Here is a 17,565-nt window from a genome sequence, read left to right on the forward strand (position 1 = left end):
TACACGTATTTGGTTAGAATTAATAATTTAGAAAGAGACAACGCAATATATTTTTTATCTGTATTTTTTTCACAATGCGTTTAAAAATAAGAGGTTTTATTTCAAATCAATCAAAACCACAAAATATCCACAAATGCACTCACACCCGTATTCTCAGATGTCACTCAAGATTTCCTCCACTCGACTCAACCTCGGTTGAGGATTTTTGGTATTCATAGTTGACATTTACGTCCTCGACTTATGGTTCTTCCTCACTGGAGGTGAGTAAAAATTGAGGAATGAACTGTCAAATGTAAGGTACCTCGTGACCAACCTTAAGGACTACTCAACGCTTGAAATCCGTGCGAACGCTTGTTGTGACGATACTTTTTATATTACAAACTTCGATTTTTGTTATTAAAATGAGTGATAGTGACTTATATAGTGACTTTGAAGAGTTTATGGATTATGTTTATGATAATCCTTACGATTATCCGGCGCGGAAATATATCAGAGACGCTCAAAACCCTTTGGAATGTTACGACGAAGAACAATTTCAAAAACGCTTTCGATTTAGGAAAGATACCGTTGTTCATATGATATTGCCACTGATTGGATTGCAATCAAATGTAACCAACAAAGGGTTACCTTTACCACCCATATTGCAACTACTCATAGCGTTAAGATTTTATGCTACAGGAAACTTCCAGGTAAGTTAGCCATTCAAGCATTTATATAATTACTTATCTACAGTTATAAAAAATATTTACCAAACTATTTCTGTTTCAACAGATTGTTTGCGGAGACCTGCATAAGATCAGTCAGCCAGTTGTATCTAAAATCGTGGCTAAGCTATCGAAAATATTAGCAATGAAAGTAGTTGAGTTTATCAAGTTCCCTGGAGCACACGAGAGAGCCAACGTGAAGAGAGCATTTTACCAACGTGCTCAATTCCCAGGGGTAATCGGGTGCATTGACTGCACTCACGTACCAATTAAAAATCCGAGTCGGGAAAATGGAGAACTTTTCAGAAATAGAAAAGGTGAGTTCTCTATAAATGTACAACTAATATGCGGGCCACAAATGTTGATTTACGACATTGTGGCGAGGTGGCCAGGATCTGCCCATGATTCCCGCATATTCAGCAACAGCCGTTGTAGTATGCGCTTTGAAGAAGGGGATTTAGTAGGTGCTGGCATACTTTTAGGGGACAGTGGATATGCACAGTCATCTTACACGTATACTCCCGTGCTAAATCCACAAACACCAGATCAGGAGTGCTACAACAGATCCCATATCAGTACTAGAAATATTATAGAAAGGCTGAATGGTGTCCTGAAAAGAAGATTTGCTTGTTTAAGCAGGAAGCTTCAGAACAAAATAAAAAATGTCCCTAACATCATCGTGGCATGTGCTGTATTGCACAATATCAGTGTTAACACTAACCAAGAAATGCCAGAACCCTTGAGGTCAAGGATAGACCCACCAACACCTGTTCCAGACAATGAACGAGGTAGTATTATAAGAGCTAGTTTTATCGCAAGACATTTTAGTTAAGTATAATTTTGTTATGTTAGTTATGTTTCCTCAGCAAAAAGAACGCCTTTTGTACCACTTGCTTCTTGTATTTAAATAATAAAGAGTTACTGTATTGTATTATGTACTAGTTTAGTTTCTATCTAGATGTTAGATATGTATTAAATACCTATAATATTATGTTATAATTCATATAGAAAAAGTTCTTAGAAATATTCTTTAAGATTCCATTATTTGTATCATAGTTAAAATTAGTTATTGCTCCAAATACAAGGGATATGCTCAATAAAAAAAATGTAATAAAAACTATCAATTTATTTCTTTCTTTCCCTAGAAAGATGCAGCTCTGCTAGCTCTCGCTTAGCCCGGCTGCATAGCAGCAACTCCTGCGCACTTTCCTTTTCAAGGCGAGCTTTATGATATGTCTCCTCAGCTGCCTTTACGAGCCACTCCCGCTCTGCTATCCTCAATTTATGTAGCTCCTCCTCCCTGTCCACTATCACCTGATATCTATCCTTTCGCAAGGTGAACTCCTGATTAATTACATGAGCCCGAATGTTCTTTGAAGCTGAAACGTAACAAGAAGATATGTTAAAACGCACGAAAGTTCACAGGCTTAATAAACACAGTTACTTATAATAGAAATATTTTTTAACCGATTCTTTTTACTATGAAGTGAATACGTTTAACTGGCTAATATAAAAAAAGGTCACCACAAGTGCTGACAGATGGCCATCACATTCACAGATGTGAATGTAAACAAAAGATAAGAAAGCTGTAAAAACTTTTGTGGACGGAGTTGGGTCGCGCAAGATCAGCATGGGGTTTCTAGGAATTTGTTACCCAAAATACATTAGAAATTATTTTAGTTACTTATAAAGCAGATTTTGTTCAACAATATTGCTATAATAAGAATACCTTGAGTTTGAGAAGGTGCTCCATAATCATGTTCTCTCAATCCAGTTGATGGTCGACGAGGTAGCTCTACTTGTGCCACAGGAACAGACTCTACAAATAAAAAATTCCAAATATGTTACTTAAATAAGGTTACATAAGTGTTCATTAAACACACCTCTTTCTTAAAATCTTTAAAATCTTCACACTGGTTTAGATTACTTGTAATAATAATCAAGCCTATAGTTTTGTTTAAATGTACTAGATAATCAACTTAAGAAAATATCTAAGAAAATACCTTGAATTAGAGAAGGTGGGTCATAATCGGAGAGACGAGACCCGGCTGATGGACGATATTGATTATCCATTATTTCAATATCAACTTCCACAGGAATAGCTTCTGCAAAAAAGGCAAAACATAATGTATTCTGCAAAAAAAAAATATGTTGTTTATTGTGTTAGAAATGGCAAAAAATATAGCTTAACTATTATACTTTGTATTTGGGATGGTCCTTCGCCAGGTGAGGTATTAGCGGGTGCTGCAGGGGCTGCAGGTGCAGGGAGATCGGGTACTGGGGCTAACATGTTGTGGTCCAACACCATATCTGGAATGAAAATGTTATCAATTGCTATAATTTTTACTTGCAAGAGCCACTCGGTGAAATTCTATTAACTTTCAACTGAACATAGAAAAGAAATATCAATAAAAACTATTTAGTAAGTGGAATAAGGTATGTATGTATATCCTGATAACTCACCACTATCACTATCAAACACGCCTTGTAGCTCTATATTTGTGGCATCCAAAAGAGCAGCATCAATAGCCTCCTGGGAGCCTTGAGAGGTACTAGCTGCATACAACCCACCTCCGGTCCTCATGCGTTCCCTTCCAAATTCAAATGAAAAAAAGAGAAGCTTAAAAATAACATTACTTACAGCATTGCACTGTGTTTTGTAACAATAGTAAATAATTAAATATTTACTTTTAAGAAAGTATATGATATTTTACCTTTTTTCTTGTGCTAGAAATTGTTTTCTTCTGGTTTTTAAATTGTCCCAACATTTTTTTAATTGTGCCTCTGTTCGCTAAAAGAAATCAAAGGTTTGTTTGTAAGTTTAATCAAAATCAGGAATGATATTAATATTATGTGCTACATTTAGGTACTTACTTTACTATTGGTCTCAATGGAGTTAAATTCTTGTGTAAGGCGTACCCAAGCCATTTTTTTTACATTTGCATTTCCAGCCCCAATAGTTGCAACAGAATTTAATTTATATTTCAAAACTAATTCCTGCAGACACACTTTTTCGTGTTCAGTAAAAGTTTGTCTTGTTGATCCGCTCGACATTTTGACTTGATAAACACTTTTACAAATCTAATAAACACTTTCACACTCCACAAAGTAGTTTGGGACGGATGATAACTTGCTCAGTGCAAAGTAGTCTGAAATTTGTGTTTGAAATAAACAAAGCCGGTACCGCGAAATCAACTGTCAAAGTCGATTTGACAATTTGTTTGACGTTTAAATGTTCCCATAAACTACAAACGTGACCACAGCCAACAGAATTCTATCATGCTGCCAACAAAATAATACGAAAACAATGACGTCATACCTCCACTCTTCCTCGCTGGAGGAAACCTCCGTTAAGGTTGAGGTGTCAACTAAGAATACCGATTTCAAGGAGATTTTGAGAATCCCTTAAGGTGGCCTTGGCTGAGGACCGAGTGAAGGCAGTTTTGAGTAAACATCTTAGAATACGGGTGTGATCATAAGCATTATTATGTATCTAACTAACGCCGAAGGACCAACATGGGTCTATAATTTTCAAAAAATAATTACATTGCAACAGTGTTGGTGTCATGGAATAAATAAAATTAATCGTTCTAGTAAAGCACGCCAATCTTTTGTATTGCCATACTTGTAGTTTTCAGATAAATGAGGGATTTTACAGGTTCCATTTTCTAATAAAAATATAGACGGCGCTGTATTACGAAATCTTCGTTTAACGTTCTCATTTCATGGACTTCAAATATCATCAGCCGTACGACACCCACTGCTGGGCATAGGCCTCCCCCAAGGATCTCCACTAATATTATGCATATTTTATCTTTGTTTTTGATTATTGAATGATGACACTTGTTATTACCCCCAGGCACATCATCTGATCGAAATAAAGAGGAGCAACATTATTGTATACAAACCTGATCCAAATATTAAACAAAATTTTCATACCGGTATATAAATCCATTAACATTTTTAATTATTATAAATTATTGGTCTGATAAAAAATTCGCGACTGAGCGATAGTGCGCCGGCGGCGCCGGCGTTAGCGCAAAGTGTTAAAGACGCCCGCCGCTACCGAGCTGACGACTAAAGTGAGAGAGCTTTCTATGCGGCTTCAATCACAATATGGGACTGATATGGGACTGATAATAATTTAAAAAATACTAACATTTTCATGAATTTTGCAACAGGAAATTTTACTTGCTATCAACTCAGAATTGTGGTCGAATCGTCCCCAAAAGTTTTCGTTACTATGTCACTAACCCTGTGTAGTGTGTACCTCTGCCATTGTATTATATTTTTGAATACTTGTGTACCCGAGCAATGAGAAATTAGGCAATTATTGAGTAGGAGTTATACAGCGCCATCTATATATTTTTGGGGAATCCCTCATTGGGATAAAGTCGTGAGCTTATGTTTAATAACCCTGGAAAGGTCCTCATTGTCAATTAAGTAGCAAAGGGTACAATTATTTTTTTAATTTTTGGCCTGGTTACATAGACAAAGGGTACAACTGTACGACATAATACCGCTTTTAAAATTTGTTTTTGGCGTTTCGTAAAAAGTATCTTAAGATTTGACTAACCTGTCAAAGTAGCGTATGAGGGACTTTCCAGGGTACGTTCCTCAAAATCAATATAGAGTACAGTTTTTTCTTCCATTAACCTTCTAATTTAATGGATAACAGACCTATATACATCTTTCATCTTTGTTTTTGGGTATAAATAATGACTCTTTTTATTACACCCAGGCACAATTCACAGCTTCTTCCCATTATTATTCTGATCAAATTAAAGAGAAGCAATATAGGTAGCAACATAATTCTATACATAATGTGATCCAAATATCTCATCATCATCACCCGCCCATTAACGTCCCCACTGCTGGGGCACGGGCCTTCCCTATGGATGGATAGGGAGATCGGGTCTTAAACCACCACGCGAGCCCAGTGCGGATTGGTAGTTATTAATGACTGCTAATGCAGCCGGGACCAACGGCTTAACGTGCCTTCCGAAGCACGAAGGAGCTCGAGATGAAAACTTTTTTTTGTGATCATCCTACGACCGGCCTTTGCGAAAGTTGCTTAACTTCAACAATCGTAGACCGAGTGTGTTAACCGCTGCGCCAACGAGATCCTCAAAATCTTCAAAAGCACCTCGAGATCCAAATATCTAGCATTAATTATTTTTATATGCTTCCATCATTACATTGTATTTTGGAATAACTATGTACCCCAGTAATGAGAAAATAGGTAATTATCACATTTGAACTGAACAACGCCATCTATATTGTTTTTGGTGAACGTAGCCTGGAGAGTCCCCCTCATTGGACGAATAAAAAAATAGTAATTGTAAACAAACAAATGGTAACATTCTTATAAATGTCAACGTCAAAATCGCGTGGCGAACTCGCGAGAGGCGAATTTATTTCAGATTTCTTGAAGTAAATTTTTAGAATTATTTGGTTGGATCATTTCTAATTTAATTGAAAATAACTATTGACAGAAGTTGGTATCATTACACAATTAAATGCAGTGTTAATGCTACTTTTATTGCTGTATTTACCAACAAAATTCAGTCTGCAAAATGACTTGCAATGATGAATTTGTAAATTTAATGGATTTGCTAGATTTAGACGAAGAAGTGGTTGATATCAGATTGAAAACTATTATGGGACGAAATAGTCACACAAATGAGCATCTTAAAAATGCGATACGTATGCTACAATACAAGAATTTAATAACCATTCAAGTTGGTGATGACTGTGAAAACGACGAAGAATTCAGCTTTATTGCTAAACTTGTAAGAGACGTACACGACGAAAATGTCGACAATATTTGTAAAATAGTAAATATTGTTCTTGGACTTAATAAAATTTCGATAGTGAGCAAATCTGAGCATTTGTTACAACAAATATTAGCCAACATTGAATTACCTGCACTGAATCAGAAGGGAGCTTCAGATGGGGACACAGATGATGAGGGCAGCTTAAAGAAGTTCCATAATTTGAAACTGTGTGATAGTATTTTAGATGCAGTCATCAGCACCCATGAAAAACTATCTCTGCCTTTTCTGGACACCCCATTAGAAAATATACTGTCTAGCTCTGATGATAAACTGAAAATATACTTTTTAAATAATACAGTTCCTAGACTTTTTGAAGGTATTATCGGCTATAACATTCTGGATAGAATATGGACTTACATAAAACAGTTAGAAGGTGAAAACAAAGAAGAAGCATTGAAGATTCTAAGCTGCTTATCAAAGTTTTATTTGCCAGTGGCAGATGATATAAAGAATATGAAGTTTGAATCAGAAATGGTATTTTATTATGAGTTCTGGAGCATACTGCTTTATGGTTTGACGTCCAGTGATCCTTCAGTGAGGAAGATCTCCATTTATCTTATAAAAAGAGCTTTAGACTGCTTAATGGTGTTAAAAAGAGATTTAAGAGTTGCATCTGAAAATAAAGCCTTATTCAGCTGGCAGCATAAAGAAGGGAAGAAATTAAAAGAAAATTGGGACAACTTTTTCATTCTCATTGACAGCTTAGAAGAGAAGCAAAGCAACATAGTACTTCCGTCATTGAAGCTTTTTGAAAAGCTCAACGGTATTGAAAGCTGTTGGTTGAATTGTGCTTTTAATATTGGCCTGAAACATGACAATACACAAGTCCGATTAAAATGTGTAGAACATAGACTTAATACAAAACTAGAAAGTCTATCAGATACTGTTATATTACTGGAGGCACTAAATGATGTACACCTCTATGACCTACCAAAAGATAGTAAACACCTGAAGATGAAGATTGCAGAAGCCATTAAAGACAAAGATATGTTTTTATTTATTCTCAAAGCTATGCCTATGGTCAAATGGGGTCCAGTACCTTTTTACCACATAAGTGAAGTATTAGCAAAGGAGAATACGGATTTATCATCCATTGATCCTACATGTCTTTCACAATTAGTTACACATATACTGAAAGTCCCCTGTAACAATATACCAATAAGAAATGCAGTAAAAATTAATGTTACATACTTTGTTGGGCAATGCTGTAAAGACCTCAATTGGAAGGATCTGATGAACATACACTCACTAGTCAAATGGCATAAATATTCAACTGAAAGCAAAGATAGAAATCCTTTCATTGCTCTGATCAAACATCTAGAAATTAATAAGAATGAAAAAGAAGATTTTTTCAAATTCATAAGTGACTCTCATACAAATATAGATTTTGGATTATTATATCTCAAGAACCACAAAGAAGATATACACATATTTATGGATGTAGTAAATAAAATTATTACAGATATACAAGAAATTGTTAACAGGCAATATTCTAATAAGATGGAATGCTTTAAACATGTAGTTTTTACAACACAATTGTTTAGTAAAACTATCAATAATAATTTTGAAGATATAGCATTGAAACTTTTAACAGAGTGTAAAACTATTACACAATACATGCTAAGTCTACTATCTTGTGACATAAATTTAACTATAGATGAAATGAATTTGATATTTAATGGCCTGAATGATATGATAAGCAACACAAATATTAAAGATGTAGAGCTTCTGCTTCAAATGTACAAAGCTTCAGTCCTTCTTCTAAAGGATAAAGAGACAAATTTAAACAAGAAAATAGTGTCTATTTATGTTATTGACACTTTAAGCGATAAATTAAACGCAAGTTATAAGCATGAAATGCTTACTATGAAACAAATTTTGGAATTGATTAAGAATATCAAGTTTAATGAAAGTCAGAATGTGGATGATTTAGGTCGGTTACGAAACGCCTTTTATGAAAAGTCTTGTGAGATTGTTTTCAACTATCTCCAAACAACAGACATAGAACAAAGTAATGTTATAATAAAGAACAATTTAAAAGAAATAGTAGATTGTGTTGAAAACATGATTGAGTGTGGGGGCTATGGCTGTTTGAAATGGATATTAAAGGTCACAAATAAGATCTTACCAGAAATATTGAACAATGAACAAATTAAGTTTAACATAAACCAGTTTATAGGAAGAATGTGGAAAGAAATTGAAGAACTGAAGTCAAATAATCAGTATTCACCATGCATAGAACAGTTTGTAAAACTAATTACCCAAGATATCCTTTTGAAAAAGGCAATGTACAACAATATAATCATACTATATTGCACGAAAATAGTAGAGTATGGACCTTTGAAAGCCTCGCCACTATTCTATCTAGTTGACGAATTTAACAAGAAGGAAATAAATGAAGAGTATGGACAAATTATTTATATTCTATGTGACATTTTGCTGTTTGCTCCTGTACCAAAGAAGGATCAGAGGTGAGTTGATGGACCGGTGGACAAAATTACTTAAATAAAGGTAAAAAATGTCTAATATCAAAAATATTTTTCCAGAATTGCCGACAATGTTGCAGTTGAAATATTGCAGGATCCAAAATTTGCCCTGGCGAACAAAGAGTTAGTACTTACTTAACTACATAATATAATAGATGTCTTCAAACAACAATTCGTGCTGGTTCACCGATCCAGCTGGTAGTCTAATGTACTTATTTAATTTTAATTTGTTTTACAGCATCGATCACTTCACCTTCACTATCCAATACTCAGCCATCTTGAGTTTAAGCAAGATCAAAGATGCCAAAATATTCGAAACTATCGCCTCACTTATCATTAGCAAAATTGAAAACCACTTTAAAACAAAACAAAGATACCATGGGAACTCTTTATCACACAGGTTGATTCTCATGGGTATGCAGCATTTGTTATTTTTATCTTTGTTAAATTTGGAGGTGTTGAAGTCTAAGATGATTATGTGGTGGGTTGTTGAACTGCTGGGAAGGTTGCCGCATCAGCCAAGCGTGAGGATCTGCTTGGAGTGGTACATCGCTCTGCATTTTTATGTGACGGTGAGTTTTTATCTTTACCATTGATGACGATGAAGTCCTTCCAGACATATTCGTCGACGGCGACAACCCTAAGGCCTTTGCCAGCCTTTGTGAGAGTGTGACTAGCAGAACCAAATTTAGTTCTGATAGTCCTGTTGCAAGAAGCACAATAGAGTCCCACTTGAGTTATAAGTGAAGTGGTAGGAGGGTTTGGGTCGAGTTTTCCGGATCTGCCGTTTGGCGTCAAGATCTCGAGAGACAGATACCAACAGACATTAACATCTTATTGCTTACATTAACACAAGTAGTACATACAATCATTGAATGGTTAATGTGCAATTTCTTGCGCCTTTTCATCTGTAACTGTACCCAATTTTGTTGTTGATATTTACCATATAAAGTGTTACCGATCGACTTCGAAGCGTTATTAACTGACATTCAAACAATTAAACAGAATAACTCCATTTCAGGGCACCAATCTAGACGCAAAAGTTTTAGAATTAATGAGGTCAAAGAAAATTCCAATAGCATCTCAATTCATGATCCTCTACAGCACACTGCAACATAAAATATCTAACAAAACTCATACTAAAGAAGAATTCGAATTCGTAATGGACACTTTGCTTTCACACACAATGGGACAGATGTTCAATATTAGATTACATGCACAGTATTTGGCAACAAAACTGTATGATAACGTTGAGAAAGCAGATAAATATGCCTACATAATTGAAGTCATTGAGAAGACGTTCTTAGAGAGTGCTAAGGACAAAAATTTCGTCAAACTACAAGAGGATTTCTTCGTTCAAGATTTTAATATCATTGCTTACTTAACTCCAAGTTTCATATATTATTTCTTGCCAAGATATTGTGATATTGGATGTAATGAAAAAGTAGACGAGAAGTATATTAGAAATATTACAGCAAATGTAAATGAAATATTAAATACTACAAACTATAATAATAGTTTAAAAAAAGAATGGACAGTACTTCGCAAGTCTGATGAGGAAGTATTTCACTTGGACTTATGTAGATATGCTGACAGCATTAAAGGTACAGAAAATGCAGAAATAGCGGGGACGATACAGAAAAAGTATATTCCTTGGAAAAATATGAGTGATATCGACGTTTACGACAGTGGGAAAAAGGTAAATTTTACTGCACACATTTTTAAATTTATGTTCAATAGCGATCAGTAGATCAGTGATGATATGTACTGCATTATTGATACAAATACGTATCTGGATGTGTATTTCCAACTAGAATTCTATTTAATTTGTTCAATAACTTAGATATTTAAAGCCTACACCGCCTTCTCTTCCCAATCTAATCCTAGTTTCGTAATGGATAGTGGCTGAAATTTTCTAGCTTCTGCCACCTCATGTTACAGTTTGTTTTTCTACTTTTGAGTTATTTGGTTAAATGAACATACCGTTTCTTCGACAGAAGCAGTCTTTAAGTGACTTGATAGTGGTGGCGTCTTTGATCGACAAGCTGCCCAACTTAGGCGGGATGGCGAGAACCAGTGAGGTGTTTGGGGTGAAGACTTATGTCGTCGACAGCTTGAGACATTTGCAGGATAAACAGTTTCAAGGCCTCAGGTAGTTATGTTTTAGTCCACGAGCAGGAGACATACAGAATCGATCAATAACAGCTCCCGGAAAAGCGAGAGAAGATGATTGGCCACTCTCTTATAGAGGTTATTAGCCGATTTTTGCATGTTCGCTTTGGTGGGTTTCCACCCTTAAGATATTTAAGGTGACGTAAGACAAACCTTTCTTTGTGGGTATCCTTCCTCAACTAAAGACGACATTTTTACTTTTGATCTAGTAATTAACCATCATAATCTTAAAACTTGGGATTTTATGGTGTTAAAGAAGCAATACTAGGTACTTTTTATGGATATATCTGCTAGTGATTCTTTGAACTTTAATGACGAAGACCAAGATCACAACTACCTAGACACGTGTTTCCTCAATAGAATATTCATTTTGCTTTTTCAACCCTGTTAATAGTGTGTCAGCAGAGCGTTGGGTGAACATAGAAGAGGTGCGGCCGGGCCAACCTCTAAAGGATTACCTGATGAGGAAGAAGACTGAAGGTTACTCCGTAGTGGCTGCAGAACAGACCTCCACTAGTTGTCAATTGCAACAATTCAAGTTTCCTAAGAAAACTCTCTTATTACTGGGGTGAGTGTAGTTTTAGTTTTGATATTTTTAATCGATCACAGTTTTTATAAACTGACGCCTATTTTCCGTAGGGGTAATAGACATCAGATTTTCATTTGTTACAATCTTGTTCTCTTTCTTCCTTTACTTATATTTTTAGTCGATTCACACATGCGCACTGAGTAGTGAATTACAGATCGCATTATTTATACACATCTTTAGTAGGTCTGCCAGTCAACTTAACATTTCCTTCTAGTCTTCCTCTCATCGACCCCTTACACTGACTCTTTGTCTATACACCGATTTCGTAATACTTATTTTCGACCTCTTTACGCGAACACCACCACTGCCCTTAGTATCAGTTATTTTATTTCCATTTCAGACACGAAAAAGAAGGCATTCCGTGCGACTTGCTACCGTTGATGGATCACTGTGTAGAGATACCACAGCAAGGCTTCGTTCGGTCATTGAACGTTCACGTGACTGCCGCCATATTTGTCTGGGAGTACTCTAGACAGAACATTTTGTAAATATTTTCATATAAACTATGTTTTCTTAAACGAAGATGATTTTTGTAATAAAACTACGTAAATACATAACGCTACTCATCGCTAATATTTACTTGTGGTTGTTTACAAAACAATTTAACAACTTTAGGTAACAATGTTATTTTTACCGGCTTAGCTTCAAATTCTTCCTGGTCGATACTGATTGTGATTTCTTTGTCTTCATCGATCCTTGGTCGGAATTCGACCGTCCTCACCGGAATGGTCTTAGCATTGTCGTTTTCACCGTTTAACCTTTTCCAACCTTCAGCAACAAACTCTGTGTAAGAGTAGTTATTCTTTCCAATTTTCACTTGGAGGGATGGGATAGAGTTATTAGTTCGAATTATGTTCGGTGTTTGAATTTTAAAATCACACGTTTTGAAGCAGAGCTCTTCAGTGTTTAAACATTCAGGGTTTTCTACAGCAGAGCGGTCTGACTGTTGGGCGGCATACGTGTTAGGGATAAAGAACAGCCATCTTTTAGAGGGCTCCCTTCTTTTCTCCATACAGTTGCTGCACCCTTCACATGGCGGAGTATATTTGATCATGCCACTGCAAGCCCAGGCGAGAGATTCTTTATATCCATTGAATATGAACGACATATAATCTCGCAGCGGGCCGTATATCCAATACTTATCTCTCTTCGCGAGTGTATCTCTGAAAGCTCGCCATTCTACTGAAGTAAGAGCGTAGATAGGTTTATTCGGTACTTCTTCCTCCATCGCAATTGGCTCAATCTTCATGGCATCTTTCCAAACGGTGTTGCCTTTGATAATTGCCATGCTGGCCTCGATAAGTTGTTTGACTTTCTCGACGCCTTTGCCGCCAGGGAATAAGGTGTTACCCAATGTGTTTGTTCGTCCCAGTGGTAGAACTCCGAGAGGGAACTGATTGGCGCCGTCATTTCTTCTGAGTAAGCCTGAAACAATAATAATAAGTACCTACAGTTTAACTTCTTATGGTGTCTTACGAGTTACGACATAAAGTCATTACACAATAACAATATCAGTAAGGCTTTTGAAAGTGTAGTTCACAACCTGTTTTTCCCAGAAATTGTATACTTATGGTAATACGTAGTCGGTCCCAAAGTTCTGTCACAGGCACATTATTTTTAAATTTCGAACATGCTTTTAGAAAAATTTTATGGCGTTCCATTTTTGAATGTTTGACAATTATTTTAAAACAAAAAATGATCATTTGCGGTGATTTATTACGATGGAGTGGACCTTGAAAGAAAACCGAATCGCAATTTTAGCGTTGCATCGCTGTGGACATTCGCCGAGTACCATTTTCAAGTTGCTCAAAAATTTGAAAATAACACTTAGGTTTGTGTATCGTACCATAAATAGGTATAATGAAGTCTCAAGTGTTGAGGACAAGAAAAGAACTGGCCGGCCTCGCTCCGCAAGAACACCAGCAGTGATCAAAGCGATAAAGGCGCGCATACGAAGAAATCCTGTCCGAAAACAGAAACTGATGGCTTTGCAGATGGGGGTCAGTAGAAAAACAGTCAAAAAGGTTTTAAACGAAGACCTTAAGTTGCGAGCATACAAGAAAAAGAGTGGACACTTACTTAATGCCCGCCTGAAAGCAATTAGACTCAAAAGATCCCGGTTGTTATTAAAACGGTACGCGAGAAACCGACACCGTGACATACTTTTTACAGACGAAAAAATTTTTGATATAGAAGAAAAGTACAATAAGCAAAACGATAGAGTGTACGCAGAGAACTCTGAAGAAGCAGGAAAAAAAGTTCCGCGGGTTCAACATGGGCATCATCCATCTTCAGTGATGGTCTGGTTAGGTGTCTCTTACTATGGGCCAACGGAGGTTCATTTCTGCGAAAAAGGTGTCAAAACCAGTGCAAAAGTGTACCAAGAGACGGTTTTGAATCGGCTTGTCAAAGATCTGCCCAATACGCTATTTTCAGGACATCATTTCGTGTTCCAGCAGGATTCTGCGCCTGCACACAAAGCCAAAACTACTCAAGCCTGGTTCGACCATCAAAAAATTGACTTTATTAGACACGAAGATTGGCCTTCCTCCAGTCCGGACCTTAATCCTCTGGATTATAAAATTTGGCAGGTCTTAGAGAACAAGGTCTGTGCTAAACCCCACAAAAATTTGGCGAGCCTGAAGTCAGCCATAATTAAAGCCGTCGCTGAAATAGACATGAATATGGTGCGTGCTGCGATAGATGACTGGCCGCGGCGTTTGAGGGAAGTTATTAAAAACAAGGGAGGTCATTTCGAATAATTTTAAGTTATTTTCATTTCTTAATAAATATACTTTAAATTGATATATAAATTTTTATAAACTTATTGGTACTTTTTATTTTATCACTATTTTCATATATGACAGAACTTTGGGACCGACTACGTAGTTATACAATTTGGTCATTTGGTCAATGGGAATCTAAGTTGCTAATCAAACAATAATTAATAATAGTTGTTAATTAATATACTAATCTCAGGATTAGTATATTAATACAACTTAGACATGATCTTGAGGGCAGTCTCGAAGCTGACTTCGAGACTGGGCAGTCTCAGTTCTTATATAAAAACAGGGACTTGAGCATGATCTTGAGGGCTCAACTGAGATTCGTTTATTAATATCACCCTTATTGTAAAACCGTATCCATTGCCCCTTATTTAGTGATCTTATGCAGTCGACTGCCATGTAAGGCAAGTTTATTTTTATTCCGGGTATTAACAATATACCGATCACATTTTTCCAAACAATGAAAAAACATATGTTCTCATGTAATTTAGTGCTGAGGGCAATCTCCCTTGTTTCTTTGATCTGTAAAACCCGTCGGAATTAAACGAACACCTTACGTAAATCAACATCGTCTACGTCTCGGATTTTGGATTCGTACGAGTTACAACGCTTGGCTAATTACCTTGTTACTAATGTCACTATTGCTAATAGACCACTAAATTATTAATGATTATTGACTGCCTTTTATCTTATCTATATTAATTGCTTAACTGGTTAATTGATTGTTCAAAATTCACAGTTTAAAATTAGAAACTTTAAAATTGGCTTTAAGTGTTTTCTAAACTAGAATTGAGAAGGTTCGGTGTAAAAATTACCCTTCCATTCTTTTATTTTTATCTCTACCTAGTAGGTACCTACTCTAAACGACACGTAGTCATTGTGGATTCAAGATTTAAGGCTGAGAAGCCATCTTAGCAACAGGGAACAAGTATTTGTATTCACTAATACAAAGTCCTAAAATCCATCAAACCCAAAATCAAATGAATTAGGTGTGGCACAGGGTACAATTCTAGGCCCATAACTATTCCTGCTGTACTTGAATGTGGTACTGAAGTCCATCTATTTAGTATTCCCCTTAAGTGTTTTTATCTGGAGAAATATTTGTCTATGTACTTCTACTACATTGTCTAAACACTTTTGGTAGTTTTGAACAGTCACATGCATACAAGAAGATAAAAATATATATGAGTACCTACTTGATACAGACTGACCCAAATAACACTGTCAATAGTGCTTTTATAGAATGTGCAAGCAGCTCCTATCTATATAATGAAGTTTAAAAATATAGGTTTTTGAAAGTATTACTTTTATTAACACCCATGTTGTACACATTATATTAACAATGAGCTTTATCTAAGGCTTTATTTGGACGTTTTATAATGTACCTATGTAATTGTACGGTTTGTGTTGAATGTTGAATGAAAATAATTTAAGTAAATATAACTTAGAAATTCAAAACGGAAAAAGCCCTTCATAAGAATTAAAATACTTAGACAGTAGATGCTTATACAAAACTTCACATACAGTCTAAGAAATATTTACTGTGTTTTGTACCTACTCTTTACAGTAACTAGGTAATTAAAAACAGTGCGTAAAATGTTTACCACTTCTAAAGAGGAAATAAATAGAAAACAATATGTTCAGCAAACAGTCAGTTTACCTTTTTAGGTAGTTAATAGTAAAAGGTATGTGGTGTGAATAAAATACCTGTAACAGTCTCGGACAGCGTGCCGTCTCCTCCAGCTACAATAATAGCCTCTGTTCCTCTCAGTGTCTCCACTATTTCCTTTGCATTACCCTCTGATGTTGTCTGTATCACTTCAACTTGTAAACCAGCCAAATGTAAAAGTGGTTCACAGTATTTCTCAAACTCCTGCTTAGCTTTCCTCTTGTTAGCAACAGGGTTAAGTATTACAGTGATGGTGGTTGGGTTTCTATCCATGGGAATGAGAGCATCTCCATACTTTACTGCTTCTTTGCAAGCTGCTTGCATAAGAATGTTGATTCTGAAATAAGAAATGGAAGAAATAAGAGGAAAATGTATAAGTGATGTAAGTATTGAGAAATACTTTTACATGTAAATTTTCCATTTGCCTTTGAATTAAGAAAGAAAGAAAGATATGTTTATTATAAAGGGACACCACAGTAACAAATATTTATTTATTTATTTATTTATTTATTTTATTTATTTATAAAAAAAAAAACAAATTTTTAAATATAAAACAAATATATAATATAAAACACGGGAGTAACACATAACTAATAATAATTAGTAGTAATTAGTGTAATGATATTACTGCCTCAATTCAGAATTTGGTATTCAATGGAAAACTTAACATATCTATTTAGTAAAATATCTCGAAAAGACTTACTCATATCGCTCTTTGGCAGTTGCAGCAGCGTAGTAGAGCGCAAAAGCACCGACCGTAGATTTCTTCCAGTTATTACGTAGAGTTTTTCCAATTTTTATAATTCTTTCCATGATTTAAAGGTCCAATAATGATAATTTCTTAATAATCACACATCTAAATACATTTTTTTTTTTTTTTTTGTTTTGGTTTTCCCCGAAGGGTAAGGCAAAGGGAACTATGCCCATACAGCCATGTCTGACGTATTTTTTTTCTTGATGATTAATGAAATGATGAAAGGTGATGATGATGAAACCTAAGCCCCCACCCTCGGAGTAGACTCCTACTCCGAACCCCGAACGAATTAACTCAAAAGTCCGCATAAACTTTTGAGTTATGAAGCGGCTTCCTGACACGAAGCGAAAATAGGCAGATACACTTTGTTTATTGAATACTCCAATATAATAACACTCGCGAATGTCTTCCGACTAACTTAATGCGATCATTAACCACAAAACACCACTTCGTATTAATTATTTTGATTATTCAATGAAGAAAGCAACTGTCCCGTTCCCGTCTCCCGCCAAAAAGCCACATCTAAATACATTCTCGAGGTTATTTCAGTCAGCTGTTTTCGACATTT

At 35.7% G+C, this 17,565-nt stretch overlaps 4 protein-coding genes across 5 annotated transcripts; 2 read left to right on the forward strand and 2 right to left on the reverse strand.

The window, feature by feature from the left end:
- The first annotated feature begins 165 nt into the window (after window positions 1-165).
- On the forward strand, window positions 166-1,678 carry LOC126368456 (putative nuclease HARBI1). Its single transcript, XM_050012461.1, has 2 exons — window positions 166-689; window positions 772-1,678. Exons 1-2 carry the CDS (start codon window positions 402-404, stop codon window positions 1,534-1,536), a joined length of 1,053 nt encoding a protein of 350 aa, XP_049868418.1. The 5' UTR covers window positions 166-401; the 3' UTR covers window positions 1,537-1,678.
- A 137-nt stretch (window positions 1,679-1,815) lies between these two features.
- LOC126368468 (uncharacterized) lies at window positions 1,816-4,169 on the reverse strand. The gene is made up of 7 exons (XM_050012484.1): window positions 3,579-4,169; window positions 3,419-3,495; window positions 3,168-3,295; window positions 2,904-3,014; window positions 2,708-2,809; window positions 2,434-2,523; window positions 1,816-2,083 (listed from the first exon to the last, which is right to left on the reverse strand). The coding sequence occupies exons 1-7, from the start codon at window positions 3,756-3,758 to the stop codon at window positions 1,830-1,832; spliced, it is 942 nt and encodes a 313-aa protein (XP_049868441.1). The 5' UTR covers window positions 3,759-4,169; the 3' UTR covers window positions 1,816-1,829.
- A 1,929-nt stretch (window positions 4,170-6,098) lies between these two features.
- On the forward strand, window positions 6,099-12,276 carry LOC126368361 (uncharacterized). 2 transcript variants are annotated; one of them, XM_050012286.1, is made up of 7 exons: window positions 6,099-9,012; window positions 9,088-9,150; window positions 9,266-9,599; window positions 10,049-10,726; window positions 11,028-11,179; window positions 11,594-11,767; window positions 12,129-12,276. In XM_050012286.1, the coding sequence occupies exons 1-7, from the start codon at window positions 6,281-6,283 to the stop codon at window positions 12,274-12,276; spliced, it is 4,281 nt and encodes a 1,426-aa protein (XP_049868243.1). In that variant the 5' UTR covers window positions 6,099-6,280. The 2 variants fall into 2 exon arrangements, with proteins under 2 accessions (XP_049868243.1, XP_049868242.1); XM_050012285.1 differs by having other exon boundaries at window positions 6,101-9,012; window positions 11,025-11,179.
- A 62-nt stretch (window positions 12,277-12,338) lies between these two features.
- Window positions 12,339-17,474, reverse strand: LOC126368437 (acylglycerol kinase, mitochondrial). Its single transcript, XM_050012440.1, has 3 exons — window positions 16,947-17,474; window positions 16,282-16,580; window positions 12,339-13,213 (listed from the first exon to the last, which is right to left on the reverse strand). Exons 1-3 carry the CDS (start codon window positions 17,054-17,056, stop codon window positions 12,348-12,350), a joined length of 1,275 nt encoding a protein of 424 aa, XP_049868397.1. The 5' UTR covers window positions 17,057-17,474; the 3' UTR covers window positions 12,339-12,347.
- Between the last annotated feature and the right edge of the window lie 91 nt (window positions 17,475-17,565).

This window comes from Pectinophora gossypiella, chromosome 7 (genome assembly GCF_024362695.1).
Source record: "Pectinophora gossypiella chromosome 7, ilPecGoss1.1, whole genome shotgun sequence".
In the NCBI taxonomy this organism is placed as follows: Eukaryota; Metazoa; Arthropoda; class Insecta; order Lepidoptera; family Gelechiidae; genus Pectinophora; species Pectinophora gossypiella.

Excerpts from the sequence above, each read along its gene's own strand:
- LOC126368456 (XM_050012461.1), top strand. The coding sequence starts at position 402 with ATGAGTGATAGTGACTTATATAGTGACTTTGAAGAGTTTATGGATTAT. Across the intron at positions 690-771 it reads ATGCTACAGGAAACTTCCAG|ATTGTTTGCGGAGACCTGCA; the intron begins GTAAGTTAGCCA and ends CTGTTTCAACAG.
- LOC126368468 (XM_050012484.1), bottom strand. The coding sequence starts at position 3,758 with ATGTCGAGCGGATCAACAAGACAAACTTTTACTGAACACGAAAAAGTG. Across the intron at positions 3,015-3,167 it reads CGTGTTTGATAGTGATAGTG|ATATGGTGTTGGACCACAAC; the intron begins GTGAGTTATCAG and ends TTTTCATTCCAG. Across the intron at positions 2,084-2,433 it reads AGCACCTTCTCAAACTCAAG|CTTCAAAGAACATTCGGGCT; the intron begins GTATTCTTATTA and ends GTTACGTTTCAG.
- LOC126368361 (XM_050012285.1), top strand. The coding sequence starts at position 6,281 with ATGACTTGCAATGATGAATTTGTAAATTTAATGGATTTGCTAGATTTA. Across the intron at positions 9,013-9,087 it reads GTACCAAAGAAGGATCAGAG|AATTGCCGACAATGTTGCAG; the intron begins GTGAGTTGATGG and ends ATATTTTTCCAG. Across the intron at positions 9,151-9,265 it reads TTTGCCCTGGCGAACAAAGA|CATCGATCACTTCACCTTCA; the intron begins GTTAGTACTTAC and ends TTTGTTTTACAG.
- LOC126368437 (XM_050012440.1), bottom strand. The coding sequence starts at position 17,056 with ATGGAAAGAATTATAAAAATTGGAAAAACTCTACGTAATAACTGGAAG. Across the intron at positions 16,581-16,946 it reads ACTGCCAAAGAGCGATATGA|AATCAACATTCTTATGCAAG; the intron begins GTAAGTCTTTTC and ends TTCTTATTTCAG. Across the intron at positions 13,214-16,281 it reads GCTGTCCGAGACTGTTACAG|GCTTACTCAGAAGAAATGAC; the intron begins GTATTTTATTCA and ends TTATTGTTTCAG.